Raw genomic sequence first — 18,477 nt, 5'->3', positions numbered from 1 at the left:
AATAGCCTGTGAATAGCCAGTCGTTAGTAACTATAATGCAGACAAAAGAAATGCATATTTAGAGCCATAACCAGGCTGGAGAGGTGTGAATGTGTGCAGGGGGAGACTGAGACTGAATGGGGCTCGTCTGCACCACAAAACAATAGAGACAAAAGACTGCATAGATGGTTAGAAGTTGACAATAAACATCAGAAGCATTTTAGTGTCAAATCAAAATAAAGTCATTGACATGGTCTTGAAAAACATTTAACTAAATACAGAGTTTTGGACTTATTATCTTCAGATTTTAAACATAAAATGTTTAGACATGTGGCTTTAGCTGTAGTGCATTTCTAGATTGCTACAGTGCCAACTTCAATTTTATTTTCATGAGGATGTTTCATAAAAATTAATTTCTAATAACTTAACAAAACTTTGAAGCTATTTATAACAATTTTTGTCATTATGAAAATAATTAATTCTACCTTTACAATAAACTGCCAGGTGTCAGCTTTCAAATGAGATCATACTTGTGCTTTTAGTGCAAAGGGTTCATGAACTGTATCTGTTTCAGTTTGGGTATGCCATTTCTGGGGATTTTTCAAAAGTGGGGTTGCAGCTTAACAGGTTAAAGGCAGACTAACAGGTCTTTGAGGGTCAGAATTCTAGCTGATAGACAGGTGTTCAAATACTTATTTGCAGCTGTATCATAGCATAGGGAGAACTTGCAAAATATATACAGTGAGGAAAATAAGTATTTGAACACCCTGCTATTTTGCAAGTTCTCCCACTTGGAAATCATGGAGGGGTCTGAAATTGTCATCGTAGGTGCATGTCCACTGTGAGAGACATAATCTAAAAAACAAAATCCAGAAATCACAATATATGATTTTTTAACTATTTATTTGTATGATACAGCTGCAAATAAGTATTTGAACACCTGTCTATCAGCTAGAATTCTGACCCTCAAAGACCTGTTAGTCTGCCTTTAAAATGTCCACCTCCACTCCATTTATTATCCTAAATTAGATGCACCTGTTTGAGGTCGTTAGCTGCATAAAGACACCTGTCCACCCCATACAATCAGTAAGAATCCAACTACTAACATGGCCAAGACCAAAGAGCTGTCCAAAGACACTAGAGACAAAATTGTACACCTCCACAAGGCTGGAAAGGGCTACGGGGAAATTGCCAAGCAGCTTGGTGAAAAAAGGTCCACTGTTGGAGCAATCATTAGAAAATGGAAGAAGCTAAACATGACTGTCAATCTCCCTCGGACTGGGGCTCCATGCAAGATCTCACCTCATGGGGTCTCAATGATCCTAAGAAAGGTGAGAAATCAGCCCAGAACTACAAGGGAGGAGCTGGTCAATGACCTGAAAAGAGCTGGGACCACCGTTTCCAAGGTTACTGTTGGTAATACACTAAGACTTCATGGTTTGAAATCATGCATGGCACGGAAGGTTCCCCTGCTTAAACCAGCACATGTCAAGGCCTGTCTTAAGTTTGCCAATGACCATTTGGATGATCCAGAGGAGTCATGGGAGAAAGTCATGTGGTCAGATGAGACCAAAATAGAACTTTTTGGTCATAATTCCACTAAACGTGTTTGGAGGAAGAAGAATGATGAGTACCATCCCAAGAACACCATCCCTACTGTGAAGCATGGGGGTGGTAGCATCATGCTTTGGGGGTGTTTTTCTGCACATGGGACAGGGCGACTGCACTGTATTAAGGAGAGGATGACCGGGGCCATGTATTGCGAGATTTTGGGGAACAACCTCCTTCCCTCAGTTAGAGCATTGAAGATGGGTCGAGGCTGGGTCTTCCAACATGACAATGACCCGAAGCACACAGCCAGGATAACCAAGGAGTGGCTCTGTAAGAAGCATATCAAGGTTCTGGCGTGGCCTAGCCAGTCTCCAGACCTAAACCCAATAGAGAATCTTTGGAGGGAGCTCAAACTCCGTGTTTCTCAGCGACAGCCCAGAAACCTGACTGATCTAGAGAAGATCTGTGTGGAGGAGTGGGCCAAAATCCCTCCTGCAGTGTGTGCAAACCTGGTGAAAAACTACAGGAAACGTTTGACCTCTGTAATTGCAAACAAAGGCTACTGTACCAAATATTAACATAGATTTTCTCAGGTGTTCAAATACTTATTTGCAGCTGTATCATACAAATAAATAGTTAAAAAATCATACATTGTGATTTCTGGATTTTTTTTTTTTAGATTATGTCTCTCACAGTGGACATGCACCTACGATGACAATTTCAGACCCCTCCATGATTTCTAAGTGGGAGAACTTGCAAAATAGCAGGGTGTTCAAATACTTATTTTCCTCACTGTATATATATATATATATATATATATATATATATATATATATATATATATATATATATATATATATATTTAATTTGCTCATTCTGACTTATTTTGCAAGCACAGGTCACATATATTCAATGTGTAAAGAAAGCAATCATATAATTGACAGCACAGAGATGAAACGTGCATTGAAAATAGTTTTCCATGTTTAGTAAACCCATAAAGCAATTAACCAAGCCATCTGGTATGTATTCTTTATTTGGACCTCTTACCCAATACGTTCTTAAAATATTAATACTAATTAGAAATGCTGTTGTGTGATGCTTATATGAATGTAATAATAATTTGAGGTAACACTTTATTCTACAGTGTTACACATGTAGTTACTATAGTAATAACAGTAAATTATGCATAATTACATGCAACTAACCCTAAACCAAATCCTAGTCCTACCCTAACCCTATAGTAAGTACATATAGTTGCTTAATATGACTCAGTACTTAAATATATAATTACACTGTAACAATGACACCTTAAATTAAAGTGTAACCTAATTTGATAAGCCAGGTCCATCCACCAATTCCACAAGATACTGCACATTACCTTTGTGTTAATAAAAACATTTAATGAAGTCTTGTCTCTGACCTTGACAGAAGATTGAAACTCTTCCCATAAGGCACCAGGGATTTTCCCGGAGAATGACAACAGAAGATTCAGACAGCTCCTAGCAGGGAACAAAAACATCTATTGAGTAAATTTCCTTTACACTGCGTTCAAGCTGACTCACTTGTTTACTTATGCACTATTCTCTACATAGTGAAAGGCAGGGGCTGTTCTAAGGACAGTGGATATTTGGGGCTTTAGCCCAAACTAAAATTGGGTGTTTTTATTTATGAATTAATTAATTATAAAAGCGATTTAAGGGAATAAAGAAAAAGAAAGGCTTATTGTATTAGTGAAATAATTTTAACCATTTGCAAATAATATTTTATTTTTAATTATGCATGCATTCTCTCTAAATGAATCAAGGAAATTATAGCATATTTTCAATTCAAAAAGGCAAAATTGAATAAATAAATAAATAAAGTTGAGTAATTTGCGTCACCGGATACTGTCGGTAGTTGAACATTTCTATTGTAAAACAGCCAAATATTAAATGTTTATCTACTTACATTTTACCAGGCATTCGTTCACTTTAATCATTTTGACATTGATGTGCTAGACCGCTGAACTTTTAGTCATTCTAACAACAAACAGAGCGGTGCGTAATGGAGTGCATCAGAGCAGCATCAAGACTATCAAATTATTATATTATTTATTGCAGTGACTATATTGCAGTGAATCACTTATTTGCATCTTAAGTTTATTGGCAATAATAATGACAAGTTTGCGAAAGTGTAGAACTCGGTGAGCTCGCGCAAAACACATCTTCAGCTCATTTAAACGCCTCTGATGCGTTCAACAGACATGTCTGTGATTGGCTACAATGCTCAACGCTGCAAAAGCACGTCGTAAATACCTTTAATGCAAAGGGCAAAATATAATTAAAACTGTAATATGCACTTTTCATGATTAGGTAATCGCAGCTGCTGTAATCTTATTCACATTTGTTTTTCTGATTAATTGTTTTGCTCTATGAGAAAGACAAGGTAACAAAATATTCGGGGCTTTACCACATTCTCTGGCTTTACTAAAAACATTCTGGGCTTAAGCCCCCTTAGCCCAGCCCTAGCGTCGCCCCTGGTGAAAGGCACACAATGCACTATATGGTAAAATTCCGATTACTCAATTTGAGCTTGATTTTGGTAAAATGTTAATAATAAAGTGACACGTGCAAGTGTCTGACCATATATAAATAAATTCATTCATTCATGTAGGTTTATTTCTTATTTGCAGTTTTGTAACTTTGAACTTAAATTTTTTTTTTTTTTATGATAATTTAGCATGCAGTTTTTTTTGTTTTTGTTTTGTTTTTTTGCCCACCCTTTTTTATGAAGGCCCACCCTTTTGAACATTTCTGGCCTGGCCCCTGTCTGTTACAGTGATTTTATTAGGGCTAAGGGGTGTCCTAAAACACTAACACACACCGCCATCTAGTGGCTAAAGCAATAAATCAGATTCACACAGGCTCAGACACAGTGCCCTATAATTGTGATAGAATGAATCAATCCACAATTAAACAGTTTAAGCCATATTCATGTGCAGATTTTTATTCAAGATGTCTTCCCAAGACATTTTACGACATGCACAAATAAAATGAATACCATATGGGTGGGGCAGCAACGTCTATGGTAACATCCAAACCATAAAATAAATATAAAAATGATGATTATGAACCATCCCTGAACTTACTTAAGCTGGACTATGACACTATTTTCTTTTAGATCTGCTGAACAGCCGAAACAAACTTTGTTGCATTATTTTCCTGTTATCACTATAAAGCTGCTTTGAAACAATCTATATTGTAAAAAGCATATAAATAAAGGTGACTTGACTTGTGTGGCAAGCAGGGCAGGGTCGAGGGCCGTGAAAGAATGGCGCGAGGCATGACTGATGATAAGCATCACCTGCGAGCTGCACCGATCTCATATCTCTCAAGGAGGAGCTTCGGAAGCATAAAAGGAGGAGTGACGACAGTGAAGGATGAGAGAGGACCAGGCCTGGACTTTTACGTTGTGTTTTGTTTAAGTCCATGAGTGGTTGCTGCTTTTACTTTCGTTTTGTGTTTATTTATATAATAAAGTTTGTGAACGTTCGCCGGTTACCACCTCCTTCCTTCCTCTGAACATCGTTGTAGTAGTGCCGAAAGCCGAAAAAAAGTTTTATAAAATGATAAACAACATTTCAGCCTTTAAAACAAGTTTTTTGAATTATATTTAAATTAATTTAAAATGTAACTGAAATTATATTCATAATATATATATATATATATATATATATATATATATATATATATATATATATATATATATATATATATATATATTATGTAAACTAAACGCAATTTTGTGTTTAGTTTACTCCCCCATGCTGTAGCGAACCAGTGCTACAACGAACTACAATGAACGTTTGGACTACAATGCGATTTTTCCAGATCTTATGAAGTCACAATGATTCTCATTTAAATAATACCTGCCCACGGAATATGCAAAAAAAGGAGAGGCCTGGCTGAGCTGCATTAGAAAAGATTTTCCACAACATTCCCAAAACTTTGTTTGACCTTCCTAAGGCTGACGAACTTAGGAGTGCTTAAGATGTATTTTAAACACTGTTTCTGAACATTAAAACCCAAACGTTTATCTGTATGCTGAACATTTTATGGAGAACAGCTTTGTAAGCTCTCACTTTTGTAAGACACTTCACCGCTCCTTAGGAAAATTAGCCATGATTTTGTGATCGATTACGGCTTGTATCACCTTAGTTTTCCGACAAATATCACAATTAAATGGTGGATAACATCGTATCTATAATTTAAAAGAAAATTACAAACATGCCACTCTGAAACGTCCCGTGAAATCCATGCTTGCAAAGTCTGTGCATGAAATCCGCTCTGCAATTTCCTCTTGTTCGTTAACATTGTCAGGGTCTGAATCGGGCTTGAATTGGTTTGAAATTGACGCCATCCATATTCATATTTGCACTAGGGTTGGACATTTCCTCAACACATGGTGCCAATCACAACACACTGGGACATTTCTTACAAAAACCCATGGCTCCGCTTCAGCAGGCCTTTATTAATCCCCCGGAAGCCGTGTGGAGTATTTTTTATCATGGATGGATGCACTTTTTTGGGCTTCAAATTTTTTCCAGCCATTCACTGCCATTATAAAGCTTGGAAGAGCCAGGCCATTATTTAATATAACTCCAATTGTATTTGAAGAATGAATGTCATATACAACTAGGATGGCTTGAGAGGGTGAGTAAATCATGGGCTAATTTTCATTTTTGGGTGAACTATCCCTTTAAGGTTTTAAATCTTACTTACATCCAAGTTTTAGAAGGAATTTGACATCATTGACATCAATTGACATCAATTTGAGTCTGTGCCATCACACAAGCAATCATATGGCTTCAGAAGGCTTGGAATACAGTGCACAAGTAATATGGCATATGTAGGTTTTTTGGTTGTTGTCCTTTTTCACCATGAGCTACACATTTGTATGTTAAAAATTCTTCCAAATTTCAGGATTTGCATTTGTGGGTGAACCGTTCTTTAAAATTTTAAAGATAGTATTAAATATGCACTTCTCGTACAAGAAATCTTTTTACCAGTGACAATGAACTTAAATTGACCGATTATATGGACATGGCTAGGCAAAGACCATGACCACCACAGAAAAAAGGGGTTTCGGAGCTAAGAGCAAAATCATTCACTAAGAAAGTGAAAAGCTAAAATTGCCAGTTGTGTATTTCATTAAAACAACTGAAGTAAGGTGTTACGTCCTATAGGGCTGTCGCAGGGAATGATTCCCTTGCTGTGATTTTGAGTGGCTCAATTTAATGATATGTGATATCACCATATTATTATTATGCTATATAAATAAGCGGGTTGGGCTTTTATTATATTAATAACAGTTAGTTCCGATTGTCAAATCTGTATCACCACTGGCACGTCTGTGCGCACTAGACAAGCTATCAGTCAGTGCCATTACATTGTTACACCAGTAGATGGCGCCAATGGACTATCTTTATGAGTGAGTCATCATTAAACAATACATAATAATGCTTAAAAACGCTGATTCATTTATAAATGAAGCAAGGTGTTGAAAATAATTTAACTTTGAGTGGCAATTCACAAGGCTCAATTGACGATTAAGGCATCAACTGAGTAACACTGAAGTTGATGTTTCACTTCATGAACAGTGCTGCCACTCATAGGAAATCCCCTTAAATGTTGAAAGGATCCTACGACAAATATATCTTCTTTTATCTTCTGACTAGGGGTGTAACGATACATTGTTATATTGCGATATAAAAATGTGACAATATGTATTGATGTAAACGATATGATTCGCGACATACAGTTAGTGTTATCCAAGGCTCAGCTTACTGTATTTAGAAGGTATATTTCACGCCAAAAATTTAATTCCGTCATCATTTACTCACATTTCAAACCTATAAAATTCTCGTTCAACTTCCAAACACAAATTAAGATATTTTAATGAAACCTGAGAGATTTCTGTCTCTCCATTTAAAGTCCATTACTCTCTAAAACTTAAAAGATCCCAAAAATGTCATAAAAGCATTGCAAAAATAATCAATCGAGTGGTCTAATCCAAATCTAAGTCTTCTGAAGAGACACGATGACTTTATATGATGAACAGATTTACAACAGCACACATACTGTAGTAAACACAAACATTAAAATGCTTGTGTGAAACGCGAAAACAACTTGAGATTGTTGTGAGTGTAAATGCAGAATTAAATTTTACAGTTTGGGAATAGTCATTTTGACGTGCTGTGATTGATTGCATTGTTCAAATGAAGCACATACAAGCTGGAGCGGAACTCCTCAAAGTGAAAGCGCAAACATCATTTAAATCACCATCACATTTAGTTTTAGTAGTATGATTATTCAAAGCATTTTAGATGGTTTATTATTATATGTGAATAGCAATTAATAGCAGGAGAGGCAGGATATAGTGAGCACTGGGAGAGTCTGTGCAACGAATGCCTGTATTGAAAGTGTGAGTTTCAGTGACATTACTACATTAAACTACTAGCCTATATGATGTTGAATTGAATGTATAATAAATCAGTGGGTGGATATCTGTGGGATCTGATAATAAAATAATAATAATAATAATAATAAAAATGTAATAATAATAATAATAATAAAAAACTTCTTTATTTAAAATATTGTGATAATATTGTATCGTGAGTTCAGTATCATGATTTGTATCGTATCCTGGGACCCCTACCCTACCTTCGGGTTACAAGTCCGACTCTCTAACCATTAGGCCACAACTGTGTGCGTGGAGGAACTGCCTGAGAACCGCCTCTGCCTCAGACACAGTGAGCAGACGAGATGCTGAAAAATAGCTGAATCTATAAAAATGACCCCGTTCAAAAGTTTACAATACATACCCTTGATTCTTAATACTGTGTGTCGTTACCTGGATGATCCACAACGGTGAAAACATTTGAACAGGATGGCACTGCCCTTAGGAAGCAACAGAAGATACTTAGCCTACATGTTTCCCTGAAGTGTTTCCTTCTGGAGCATCAATGAATGTTTGAACCTTTTTTAATAGTTGTGTTTAAGTCACTCAATTGTCCTCAGTGTGAAAATATGGATCTCAAAATCATACAGACACTTCTGGAAAGGGTTCAAATTTGCAAAAGATGCTGCAAAACTGTAGAATTTTTGTGACCTGGAGAATTTTTCTGAAGAACATTGGGCAGTTAAACAAGATCATGTTGTGGATCATCCAGATAACTACACAGTATTTAGAATCAAGGTTCATAAACTTTTGAACAGGGACATTTTTATAAATTCAGCTATTTTTTTGTCTTGTGGACTATATGTAAAACCTCTTTTATGTAAAATATCTTATTCAGGAGAGTACTAAAAAATAAACTAACATGCATTTTGAGCATGCAAACCCATTCTGGTCTATACTCACCATGATAACTTGTCCAGCACATCTGTTAGGTGTTCACATTCAGGGCTGAGGAACGGGCTAGCCTCAGCGCAGGACATTATAGCTACCGTGTACATCTCCAACAGAGGAAGCGGATCTTCATCTGGTTTCCACTGACATCCATGCTGCATCAAAACCTGAAAGGAAAAAAAAAGAGCCATAAATGAATGGTCCAGTCTCAGTTCAGAGTCCAAACTGTATATATTCTCAGTGATGGCCCAAAGCCAATAACAAAAGCATCTAATAATAGTAGTAAAAAATAATTAAATATGGTACATCTGATGAAAAGTAGTGATTTATATATTATTACATTACATATGTGGAGGCCACGTTGCGATCAAATACAATATTGACAGGATCTAGAACGATTAATTTAATCTTATAATCAAAGAATTTGACAGACTGATAATTGAGAACACAGCTGTTTTCTTAAAAAAATACATGATTATTACTAAATCATCTCGATGTTACATCAGCTGATTTTTTATATATATATATTTACAATTAGTATTATATGATCATATATGTACCTTAAATAACTGTTCTGAGTGAAAGTAAAGGCTGCTGCTACAATAAGCTAATGTGTTAGCCATCAGAAGCAGTCACCATACATACAAACAAACAGCATGTCTGTAAGATTTAATCAATGTAAAACACAATCATGCGTCATCTCTTCAGCATACAGCTTTTTGTGTTTTTCCCATCATATTTATGAATGACTGTATTAGTATTGTTAGTTTTGTTATCGTTGGTGCAGCGATGCAAACATGCAGCATCGTCCACGAACAAAGACTGGTAACGTTAGATTAAAACGCATGAATAAAGTCGTACTTGACAGAAATCCCGACAAAAACTATTGGAGGCATCTAGCGTCGACTCGGAGCTCCTTTTTAATTCAGAGATAAGATCCTGAAATTTCTGTCTGAGGGCCACAGCCTCAGTCGCGCTGCCCTCCTCCTCCGCCATCTTCGCTGCATTCACACCAGCCCAAATATCTCAAACTACTACGGCCAAGGCCTGATCCAAATATTCATGAACCGTGCATTCACTATTAGAGGGCTACCGAGCAACGTCAGCACAGCCCAATTAATATTCAAGCAAAAAAAAATAAAAAATTCTGCATCACAGCAAGGTAATAGAGCGGTGCCTACAATACATATTTAATATTTATGACTGGGAAGCAGTCGCCATAGCAACTGTTTTGAAGTACGTCAAAGAAACATAATTAATATTCAATCATGACCCAATCTTTCGTCATAGTAGTATTCGAAATTTCTTTTCGAGTAGCCTACCGCCACGAGGGCGTCTGTCTTAATTCACAAAAAATTAAAGCCATTGACACAAACATCAATCTTTCTTACTTTCTTTGAAAACTCAGCTTGCGATTTCATAAAACAATTACATTTTTTTTGCCCCTTGTGTCCGTCTTATTTGGCATGTTTTTTAAACAAAGTAATAGCAACAAAGTAATACATAGACATGATGGCATATCAGTTATCAGTCACCAGTAAACAGACAGAGAAAACAGATGGAGAAAAGAAACGAAGCAGCTATGCCAAGCAATCTTATTTTTAATTAATGTATTTGAACAATCTTACAGCAGTGACGACAAAACAAGTTAGCAATTACCAATAAAAAGCATATCTTGAATTTTAAAAATTCTATTTAATTCTAATAGCATTTTATGCTCTTAAGGTAGGCTATTTATGGAAGTAGGGCAACCTTTTAAAACATAATTGTTGAAAACAGAATCTAGTTTACATAAGAAAATTGGCACAGTATGCATGGGTATATAGCAAACTTCTAACAATATAGTTTCACTTTAAATAGCCGATATAAGTCATTGTGAATTAAAAACAGTAAATAAGCACTGCAGTAAAATGACAGGTAGACAGGAATATAACTAAATGTAAGCAAACAAGTAAATTAGTAACAGTGTTTTTAAGACTTGTGATAGTAACAGGTGCTACAGTGGCAGTCTGTGTGGTTCACTAGTTTGACATCATTGACAAGTACCTACAAACAAACACAAACAATTTTTATTATATAATAACGAAAGAAATAATGTAATATAATAGCAGTTATTCATTTCGATTTTACCCGTTTAACTTCTTTGGCTACACAGCATGTAGCTTCTGATGTGATATTTTTCGGAACAAGCATGGTTTTCTTGGACCTCAGGGGTGTGGGGTAAGCCCTAGAAAAGCAGCATCCCATACACTGATAGACAGGAGCCCCAGGTTTTGAGAAAATGTTGTTCTCCTTGAGTTTGCACTCCTCACATCCAACTTGTAAATAAACACACACACAGACACAAATGTGAAGGAAAACGTAGCAGTTCCATATTAAGTATTATAATTTAGCCATTGATTTTCAACTTACAGTTAGTCATATCATTTCTTGGATACAGTTGTCCAAGATGAATAAGCATTAAAAACAATAATATACTTGCTCCAGCATATCGTGTCCAAAACATGATGGCTATAATAGAAAAAAATAAAACATGAAAAAAGAACTCACTTTACAAACAATACTCACATTTTTTAAATACATCATATATGTACAAACACCCTGATCGAATGTTATATTTGTACATTTTAAGTGAATTCTTTAAGATAAAAAAATATTTCATTTAAATTATTATTTTTTTGTTTTACCTTTGTTCTTGACTTCCAGTGAGATGTGATCAATCTGTCTTCTCAGACACAGGTATAACTACCTTTTATACCTTGCTTACGCCTTCCCCATTTTGTGTGTGTGTGAGCTTGTGTGTGCATTGCATGTGATTGTTCCCTTGCTGACCTTGTAATCCATTAGTTAAATTAAGAACTGAATATGTACTGCAGTTTCAATTAACTATATTTTGGCTTGAGATCTCTGCATTACATTGTTGATTGTGATAACAATACTAAGCTTGTACATATAACACATTTGTTCTGTTTTCAATTCAAACCTCCAGATTGTTACATGATTTACTGTCATGAAGTAATCTGTAATTAACGTTGTGCCTCAACTCTTCTATAAACACACAGTATCAATTGTCAAGGATGAATGTTTGCTTGCCTTGACTATCTCTCAATCTTTCCATCTGCAGCAAATCCACAAGACCTTGGTTTGGACTGTGTTGTTTCATGCCTGATGCAAAGGTAATTCAATATTTTCAATGCCAGATGGAGAGGAGTATTTGACATTAACAAACTAAGACTGTAAGAAAAGAACAATGGCAACATGCAAACATATTCCAAAAAAATGTACGTTCTCTTTCCTATTTTATGCTTTATTTTCATCTCTGCAGTTTATTTGAGATCTTTCTGCATTACTTCACCATTACCATTCTACTTTTACATTCTCTAATTATGAAAGGCAGTATACAAAGACCTTTTTTTAAGACCAAGTAAATAAACATTTGGAAGGGAACACAATTAACATTCTTTCTAAACATAAATGTCTAGATGAAAAACAATTCTCAACAGATCTCAATTTCACAAAATTAGCTGAAGCCTTGAATACATCTGCTCTCAACCACTTACACATCAGGTTCTCTATATTTCACTGCCATTTCACCTGAATAGTGCTTCTGGAACCAAATACATGCAATTTTCATCAAGAATTTATTAATTTGGTTCTAAAAACTAGAAGCTCAACAATTTTTGTTCTCATGTCCTAGATTAGCAGTAGTTATATAACAATAATGACGCATGATTTAGAACCAATGGTGGTAAAACGCTATAAATTAAATACGTCAAGACAACTAATATTCAACAAATCTAAAATTGACAAAGCATTTGTAACATACATGACACCATAGACAGATTCAACAAACTCATTTTTCTTTTTAAGACTTTTAGGCTGGAACAAACATTTTCTCAATTGCACTACATCTCTAAACTGCAAGATTCAGAAAAGGGGCATCTGCGCATGTTTGTCAAAATCTACAAGTTACTGAAATTAATTTGCACACACAGCCATCATCTAATAAGCCCCGTGGAGCAGAAATGAAGTATTCTCTTCATTTTAAAATAACGAAAGAAATAATGTAATATAATAGCAGTTATTCATTTAGATTTCACCCGTTTAACTTCTTTGGCTACACAGCATGTAGCTTCTGATGTGATATTTTTGAAAAGGGGCATCTGCGCATGTTTGTCAAAATCTACAAGTTACTGAAATTAATTTGCACACACAGCCATCATCTAATAAGCCCCGTGGAGCAGAAATTAAGTATTCTCTTCATTTTAAAATGAAGCGTAAGAAAACAATCCCTCATGCAACATTTTATGCCATAATTTTATGAATAAGACTTTTTTTTAAGCTAGCTGTATGTCCCAGTATAGCCCAATTAAAAGTCATGTATACGGTGTAGTACAGCAGATATGGTTAATATGGTTTTAGCCACATGAAGCTAACAATAACTATGCTGAGACTAACTGATAACCTGTTTATCAATGGTGATTAAACTGCATGGCAGACTCCAAGCAGGTATGATGTGTAAACAACCGACTGAGATGTCATTGTTAAGATGACAAAAAGTGGTAAGCAAATAAGGGTTATTTTATATTAACACTACATTATTAACATACGCTGTTACGTGCAATTAGTTTCTTGTTCACATTAGATTTGGATTTCTTATTTATTTAGGCACATGTGTCCAAAAGAGTAATTGCAACAATTTGCACAATATCTAAATGCACATGGCTTGATCAAAACTGATGAGTTGATTCTCAGTGAAACTGTCAAACTCTTCACAACTTCTAAATTCTTCTAACATTCTTTCATCGTGTGAGCCATCACATGCAAAATTATTCAGTTATTGAAAATGTTAAGACATGCATGTATATTCCATAAATATCTGACATGCCATGTTTGTGATGTCTGCTAAATTGGTAAATGGCCTGCCATTGTAATGAAATAGCAATCACAATTTTATTAATCAACCTATCAAGTTTGGAAGCATATGATATGCAGTTTGGCAAACACAATCACTACCATTTTTGAACATGGAGGAACGAACAGCAGTAGCTACATAAATACATTTGTATTCAGTATATTTACTGGTAACACTTTACAATAAGGTTCATTAGTTAACTACAATAGTTATAGCATGACCTAAGAATGAACTGCACTTATAGTATTTATTAATCTTTGTTAATTTCAACATTTACTAATACATTATTAAAATCTTGTTAACAATAATGCACTATGAAGTAACATGAACAATCAACAGCTGTATTTTTATTAACTAACATTAACAAAGATTAACAAATACAGTAACGAACGAATGAATTGCACATGGTTAGTTCATATTAGTTAATATATTAACTAAATGTTAACTAATGAACCTTATTGTAAAGTGTTACCCATTTATTTTTGTACAATTGTGTTGGCTGTAACGATATGCAGTATGAAACCGAAATCGCTACACTCAGATCCACGAAAGTGTGTCGCGGTGTGAGAAGGCACACCCCTTCCAACTCCCAGTTATCCTTCCCGTCCAGATCCAATTCTACCACATCTTTAAATTACTATTAGTATTATTTGAAGTTAACATTATAAAATACGTAGACCTACGCCATAACTGGTTAGGATAAATTCTTTAAAATTGGGCAATTCCAGCTTTATGGACGTGACATTTGCAGTCAAAACTTGAAAAATAAATTCTCAGAAAATGCATTTAATACCAATATACTGAAACGTCTGTATATATATCCATACTCCCTTAATAAAGGAGTCCAGACATTAGAAAAATATAAGTCTACACATGCGTTTTATATTTAATATGACGGAAATACACATGTGTTACGGACGTGACACAAAAAATCTTCAACTTTTAGGTGGCAAAATATTTTTTAGTAATTCTGTGAATTACACTGCGCAAACCAAAAGTAATATACCCACCGGATGAAAAAGGGTTGGCTCTCAACAGAACATAATATTCATTTTTATTTTATTTAGTTCGCATTTATGAGGAAAAGAATGTTACGGACATGACCGCTCTGAAAGCGGCACTAAAAGACTGCTTCAAAAGGTCACAGAGACCTCAAACAGAAAGCACAAAGCCTTTCTTTAAAGTGAATTTCGTTTTGTATTAATTGTATCTTAATTTCAATCAATGTTTCATCAACCAATTGCCTGGATTTAATAAATAAGTAAATATAGCAGAATATGGATAGGCTATAATCACGACACAGAGGCGCCGGCGCGTGAACTGGAGCTAGTCTCATAAATGAACAGAAACTCAGCGTATTAGCCTACTTGCTTCACAGACCTGAGAAATATATCTATAGAAAGCTTGAAATGTCTGCTTTTAAACAGAACAATTCAAAATGAAAGAAAACAGACTGCTCTCTGCTTATGTAATCCGCATGAAATGTGCATTTCTCTCTGGCGCGTTCACCACTGCGAAGATCGCGAGTCAGCATCGTCAACTTCATCTTTGCAGCCGGCACTGCCACAGAAAACACTTGTTTATTAATAAACAATTAAAATGTCTCCTTGCTATATTTTACATATTCATAATCATTACTTTTGCCGGTTCTTTGTGACAGCTTTTTGGTGCTTTATTGGCAGCGTCACCCGTTACATAAACGAGTCACCATCGCATCAGCAAATGCGCCCCTTTTCGGTTGTTGAAAACAAGGGGTTCAAGTATTTTAGTGTGCTCGAGCCCCGTTATGCATTACCAAGCCGGGCGCATTTCTCTCAAAATTCACCAACACTTCTGGAGAAAACAAAGAATAAGGTGGAGGAAGGATCAAGGAAGGTTTGAGTAAAAAAAAGTATAAATGAAAATTTTCTTTTTCTTTTTGTGTACTATAGTATTGACTTTTTCCAGTCAATTTTTACCTACTGTTAAAATCTATCTAAAAAGCTCAGTGACACACAAGAGTATTCAGTTAGTCAAACCTGACATCCTTGTATAGTATAGAAAGCAGTCAGAGTCAACAAAAAAAGTATACAACACATATTTCCATGGTGAAAAAAAAACATTTTGACCAGTGTGGCAAAAACACTATTTTGGTGACATTGCATGGCCAAAATACTGACACTTTAGGTCTTAAAGCATGAATTAATGTTTTGGGTGTGCAACTACATTTTGCTGACATGCAATAGAAATCTGATGTTCCAGCAAACAGTTGTGACAATTGCACATACAGTTTAGAAGAGGGGTGTCCAATCCTGCTCCTGCAGAGCCCAGCTTTAATCCCATTAAACACACCTGAATCAGCTAATCAAGGTCTTACTAGGCATTCTACAGTAGAAAATTTTAGGCAGGTGTGTTGAGGCAATATCGAGCCAAACTCTACAGGACAGAATTTGGACACTCCTGGTTTAGAGAACGTTAAGTCGCTTTTGACATTTTCCAAACAGTAACATGATAGGTAGCCTACTGTAATAGTCAAGGACTACAAGGCCAATTTCACTTGTTTGATTGAAACAATGTTATTGTTGGGAGAAAACCAAATTACTATACAGCCGCAAGCTGCAATCATCAGGGTCCAATCAGCAATAGTCCATGTGAATAATTAGCGATTCAATTGAAACATATCTTATGGTGTGCTTTTTATAGCAAAATCCATCTTGAATCTTCTCTAAAAGTTAAGAGTTTGATCAAAATATATTTGGTGTGTGTGGACTCATATTCATCATTTAAATTAATATGAAACGCATGGTCAAAACAATTTCAAATGAATGTGAAGATCTGCAGCTCAAAACTTTTATCTGAAACATTTTTATTGTTATAATTTATTTCCACTGTACAGGTATTGAACCTTATGCTTGCATTTACCCCACAAAAAAAAATGTCTTTAAAGAAATTTTATAATACATATTATTGTGAAAAAGAACAAATTGTCCGGATTTTAAATGGACATCAGTATTTTTAATCATGTGTAGCAAATTAAAAATGTGTTTTATTGGTTTCTTTAACAGTTAAATAAACATTGAATGACCTATAAGCATTTCACAGATTTCTATGCACACTAATTTTATTAAACAATAATGTCAGTCAACCACAGTTACACAAATGAACTGGATCAATGCATTTATTTCCATTCAAAGGGATGAAAATGGACAGGAAAAAAACATTAGGCTTAAAAGATTCCTTATTCTGTGTCGCCCTCTAGTGGACAACATCAATATCACAGCCTTCATCTTTCAGTTGAAATGTCTGATAGTCAAGCATAATTCATGAAACTAAGCATGTTTGCTCATAATAACTTGTTCTCCATAATGTACAAAGGGTTTCACTTTATTGTGATGGTCTCTTTAACACATTCTGTTGACTATAAATAACATTGCACCTACATGTCTACTAACTCTACAGAGTGTTAGTAGAGTATTAGTAGACTGTTAGGGTTAGAATAAGCTGACATGTAGTTGCAAAGTTACTAAGACATTCTACTGATTATGTTGGGGGACCTTTACAATAAAGAGTAAACAGATATTAATCAGACAGTCTGCTAATACTCTAATGAGAGCTAGTTGACATGTAGTTGCAAAGTTACTTATAGTAAACAGAATGCTCAAAAGGGACCATCAAAATAAAGTGTTACCGTAAAAAATTGAGAAGTTTGGATTTTGTGCAAATTAACAAGAAGGGGAGGTCTTAGATCACTGAAATTATGGGTTAATAACTTTTATTTGTTGCAGATCACTTTCTTGCTACTTTTTCCACTTTTCCGACACATTTTAGTTTCCACCAATGTTCTGTGCACTGGGCATCTGGGCTGCCAAAGACTATGGTGGAGTACTGAATACATTTCACAGGGAAAATCTTTTAAAGGTTGAAGGTGAGAGAATAGCAATCCAAAAAAAAAAATCAAAAAACAAGAAAAAAAAACCAAAAACACTTCTGTGTACTATAAACGTGGTGCACCATAATCATCGGGCATTCTCTCAATGTTATACCTGTAAAATAAATGTCATAACAGTTGCATTAATTTAAATAGGTTAAAATAAATTCTACTGTCACAAATTAATACATATACACAATTTATATGCATTTACAAACACACACGAACATAGAAGTCCAATCTGACAAAAAAAACTTCATAGAACAGGGTATCTGCAGGTATTAGCACTAATACTTTATAACACCACAGCCCCCCACCCTTAAAGGGATAGTTCACTTTGAAATTAAATTTTGGTATGTTTTGCATAGATATATACACTAGATGTCGCCTTGGCTACGGCAGTTCATTGGAACGAATGTCTTTAAGGCGACATCTAGTGTATATATATCTATGCACCAGTCTGCGTACACGTCACACACCAGGAAGCGCGCGTGCCCTCAGATCACTTGGACGTGGCTGTGTATAAGAGGTAAAAACGATATAAATACTGTTTGTTTTCTCACACAAACCGCTCGTTTCGTGTCTCAGGCCATCAATGTGTACTTACGATGGGGAATTGTTTAATTTGGACGATGGGGAATTGTTTTAATTTGGACTCTGTGCATGCTCTTTGAGACAGTGACCACAGACCTGCATTAAATGACTGACAGACAAGAACGGTTTGACCTAAAAATAT

At 35.3% G+C, this 18,477-nt stretch overlaps 3 protein-coding genes across 6 annotated transcripts in view; all 3 read right to left on the bottom strand.

The window, feature by feature from the left end:
• The window catches only part of znf292a (zinc finger protein 292a), a 36,718-nt gene extending 26,777 nt beyond the window's left edge, over positions 1-9,941 (bottom strand). For all 4 annotated transcript variants that reach the window (XM_079852410.1, XM_079852411.1, XM_079852413.1 and 1 more), the window contains exons 1-3: positions 9,781-9,941; positions 8,932-9,086; positions 2,951-3,029 (exon numbers count right to left, since the gene is read on the bottom strand). In XM_079852410.1, coding sequence (XP_079708536.1) covers positions 2,951-3,029; positions 8,932-9,086; positions 9,781-9,915 — 369 coding nt within the window. In that variant the 5' untranslated portion in view covers positions 9,916-9,941. The remainder of the gene's footprint in view (positions 1-2,950; positions 3,030-8,931; positions 9,087-9,780) is intronic.
• Positions 9,942-10,778: 837 nt separating this feature from the next.
• On the bottom strand, positions 10,779-12,096 carry cga (glycoprotein hormones, alpha polypeptide). Its single transcript, XM_079852434.1, has 4 exons — positions 12,013-12,096; positions 11,332-11,430; positions 11,050-11,237; positions 10,779-10,965 (listed from the first exon to the last, which is right to left on the bottom strand). Exons 1-4 carry the CDS (start codon positions 12,080-12,082, stop codon positions 10,891-10,893), a joined length of 432 nt encoding a protein of 143 aa, XP_079708560.1. The 5' UTR covers positions 12,083-12,096; the 3' UTR covers positions 10,779-10,890.
• A 5,472-nt stretch (positions 12,097-17,568) lies between these two features.
• The window catches only part of fcf1 (FCF1 rRNA-processing protein), a 28,450-nt gene continuing 27,541 nt past the window's right edge, over positions 17,569-18,477 (bottom strand). Inside the window, exon 8 of the mRNA XM_079852432.1 lies at positions 17,569-17,856. Within this exon, the coding sequence (XP_079708558.1) occupies positions 17,808-17,856 (49 nt within the window). The 3' untranslated portion in view covers positions 17,569-17,807. The remainder of the gene's footprint in view (positions 17,857-18,477) is intronic.

The sequence above is a fragment of the Squalius cephalus genome (genome assembly GCF_949319135.1).
Source record: "Squalius cephalus genome assembly, chromosome: 20".
Taxonomy (NCBI): Eukaryota; Metazoa; Chordata; class Actinopteri; order Cypriniformes; family Leuciscidae; genus Squalius; species Squalius cephalus.
This window is presented reverse-complemented; position numbering and strand designations above follow the sequence as displayed.

Bases quoted from the DNA above. Each gene is read 5' to 3' on its own strand.
- cga (XM_079852434.1), bottom strand. From the start codon at position 12,082: ATGAAACAACACAGTCCAAACCAAGGTCTTGTGGATTTGCTGCAGATG. The intron at 11,431-12,012 runs GCAAGCAAACAT...TTTCTATTATAG, and splicing joins AAGATTGAGAGATAGTCAAG to CCATCATGTTTTGGACACGA. The intron at 10,966-11,049 runs GTAAAATCGAAA...GTTTGTTTGTAG, and splicing joins TAGCCAAAGAAGTTAAACGG to GTACTTGTCAATGATGTCAA.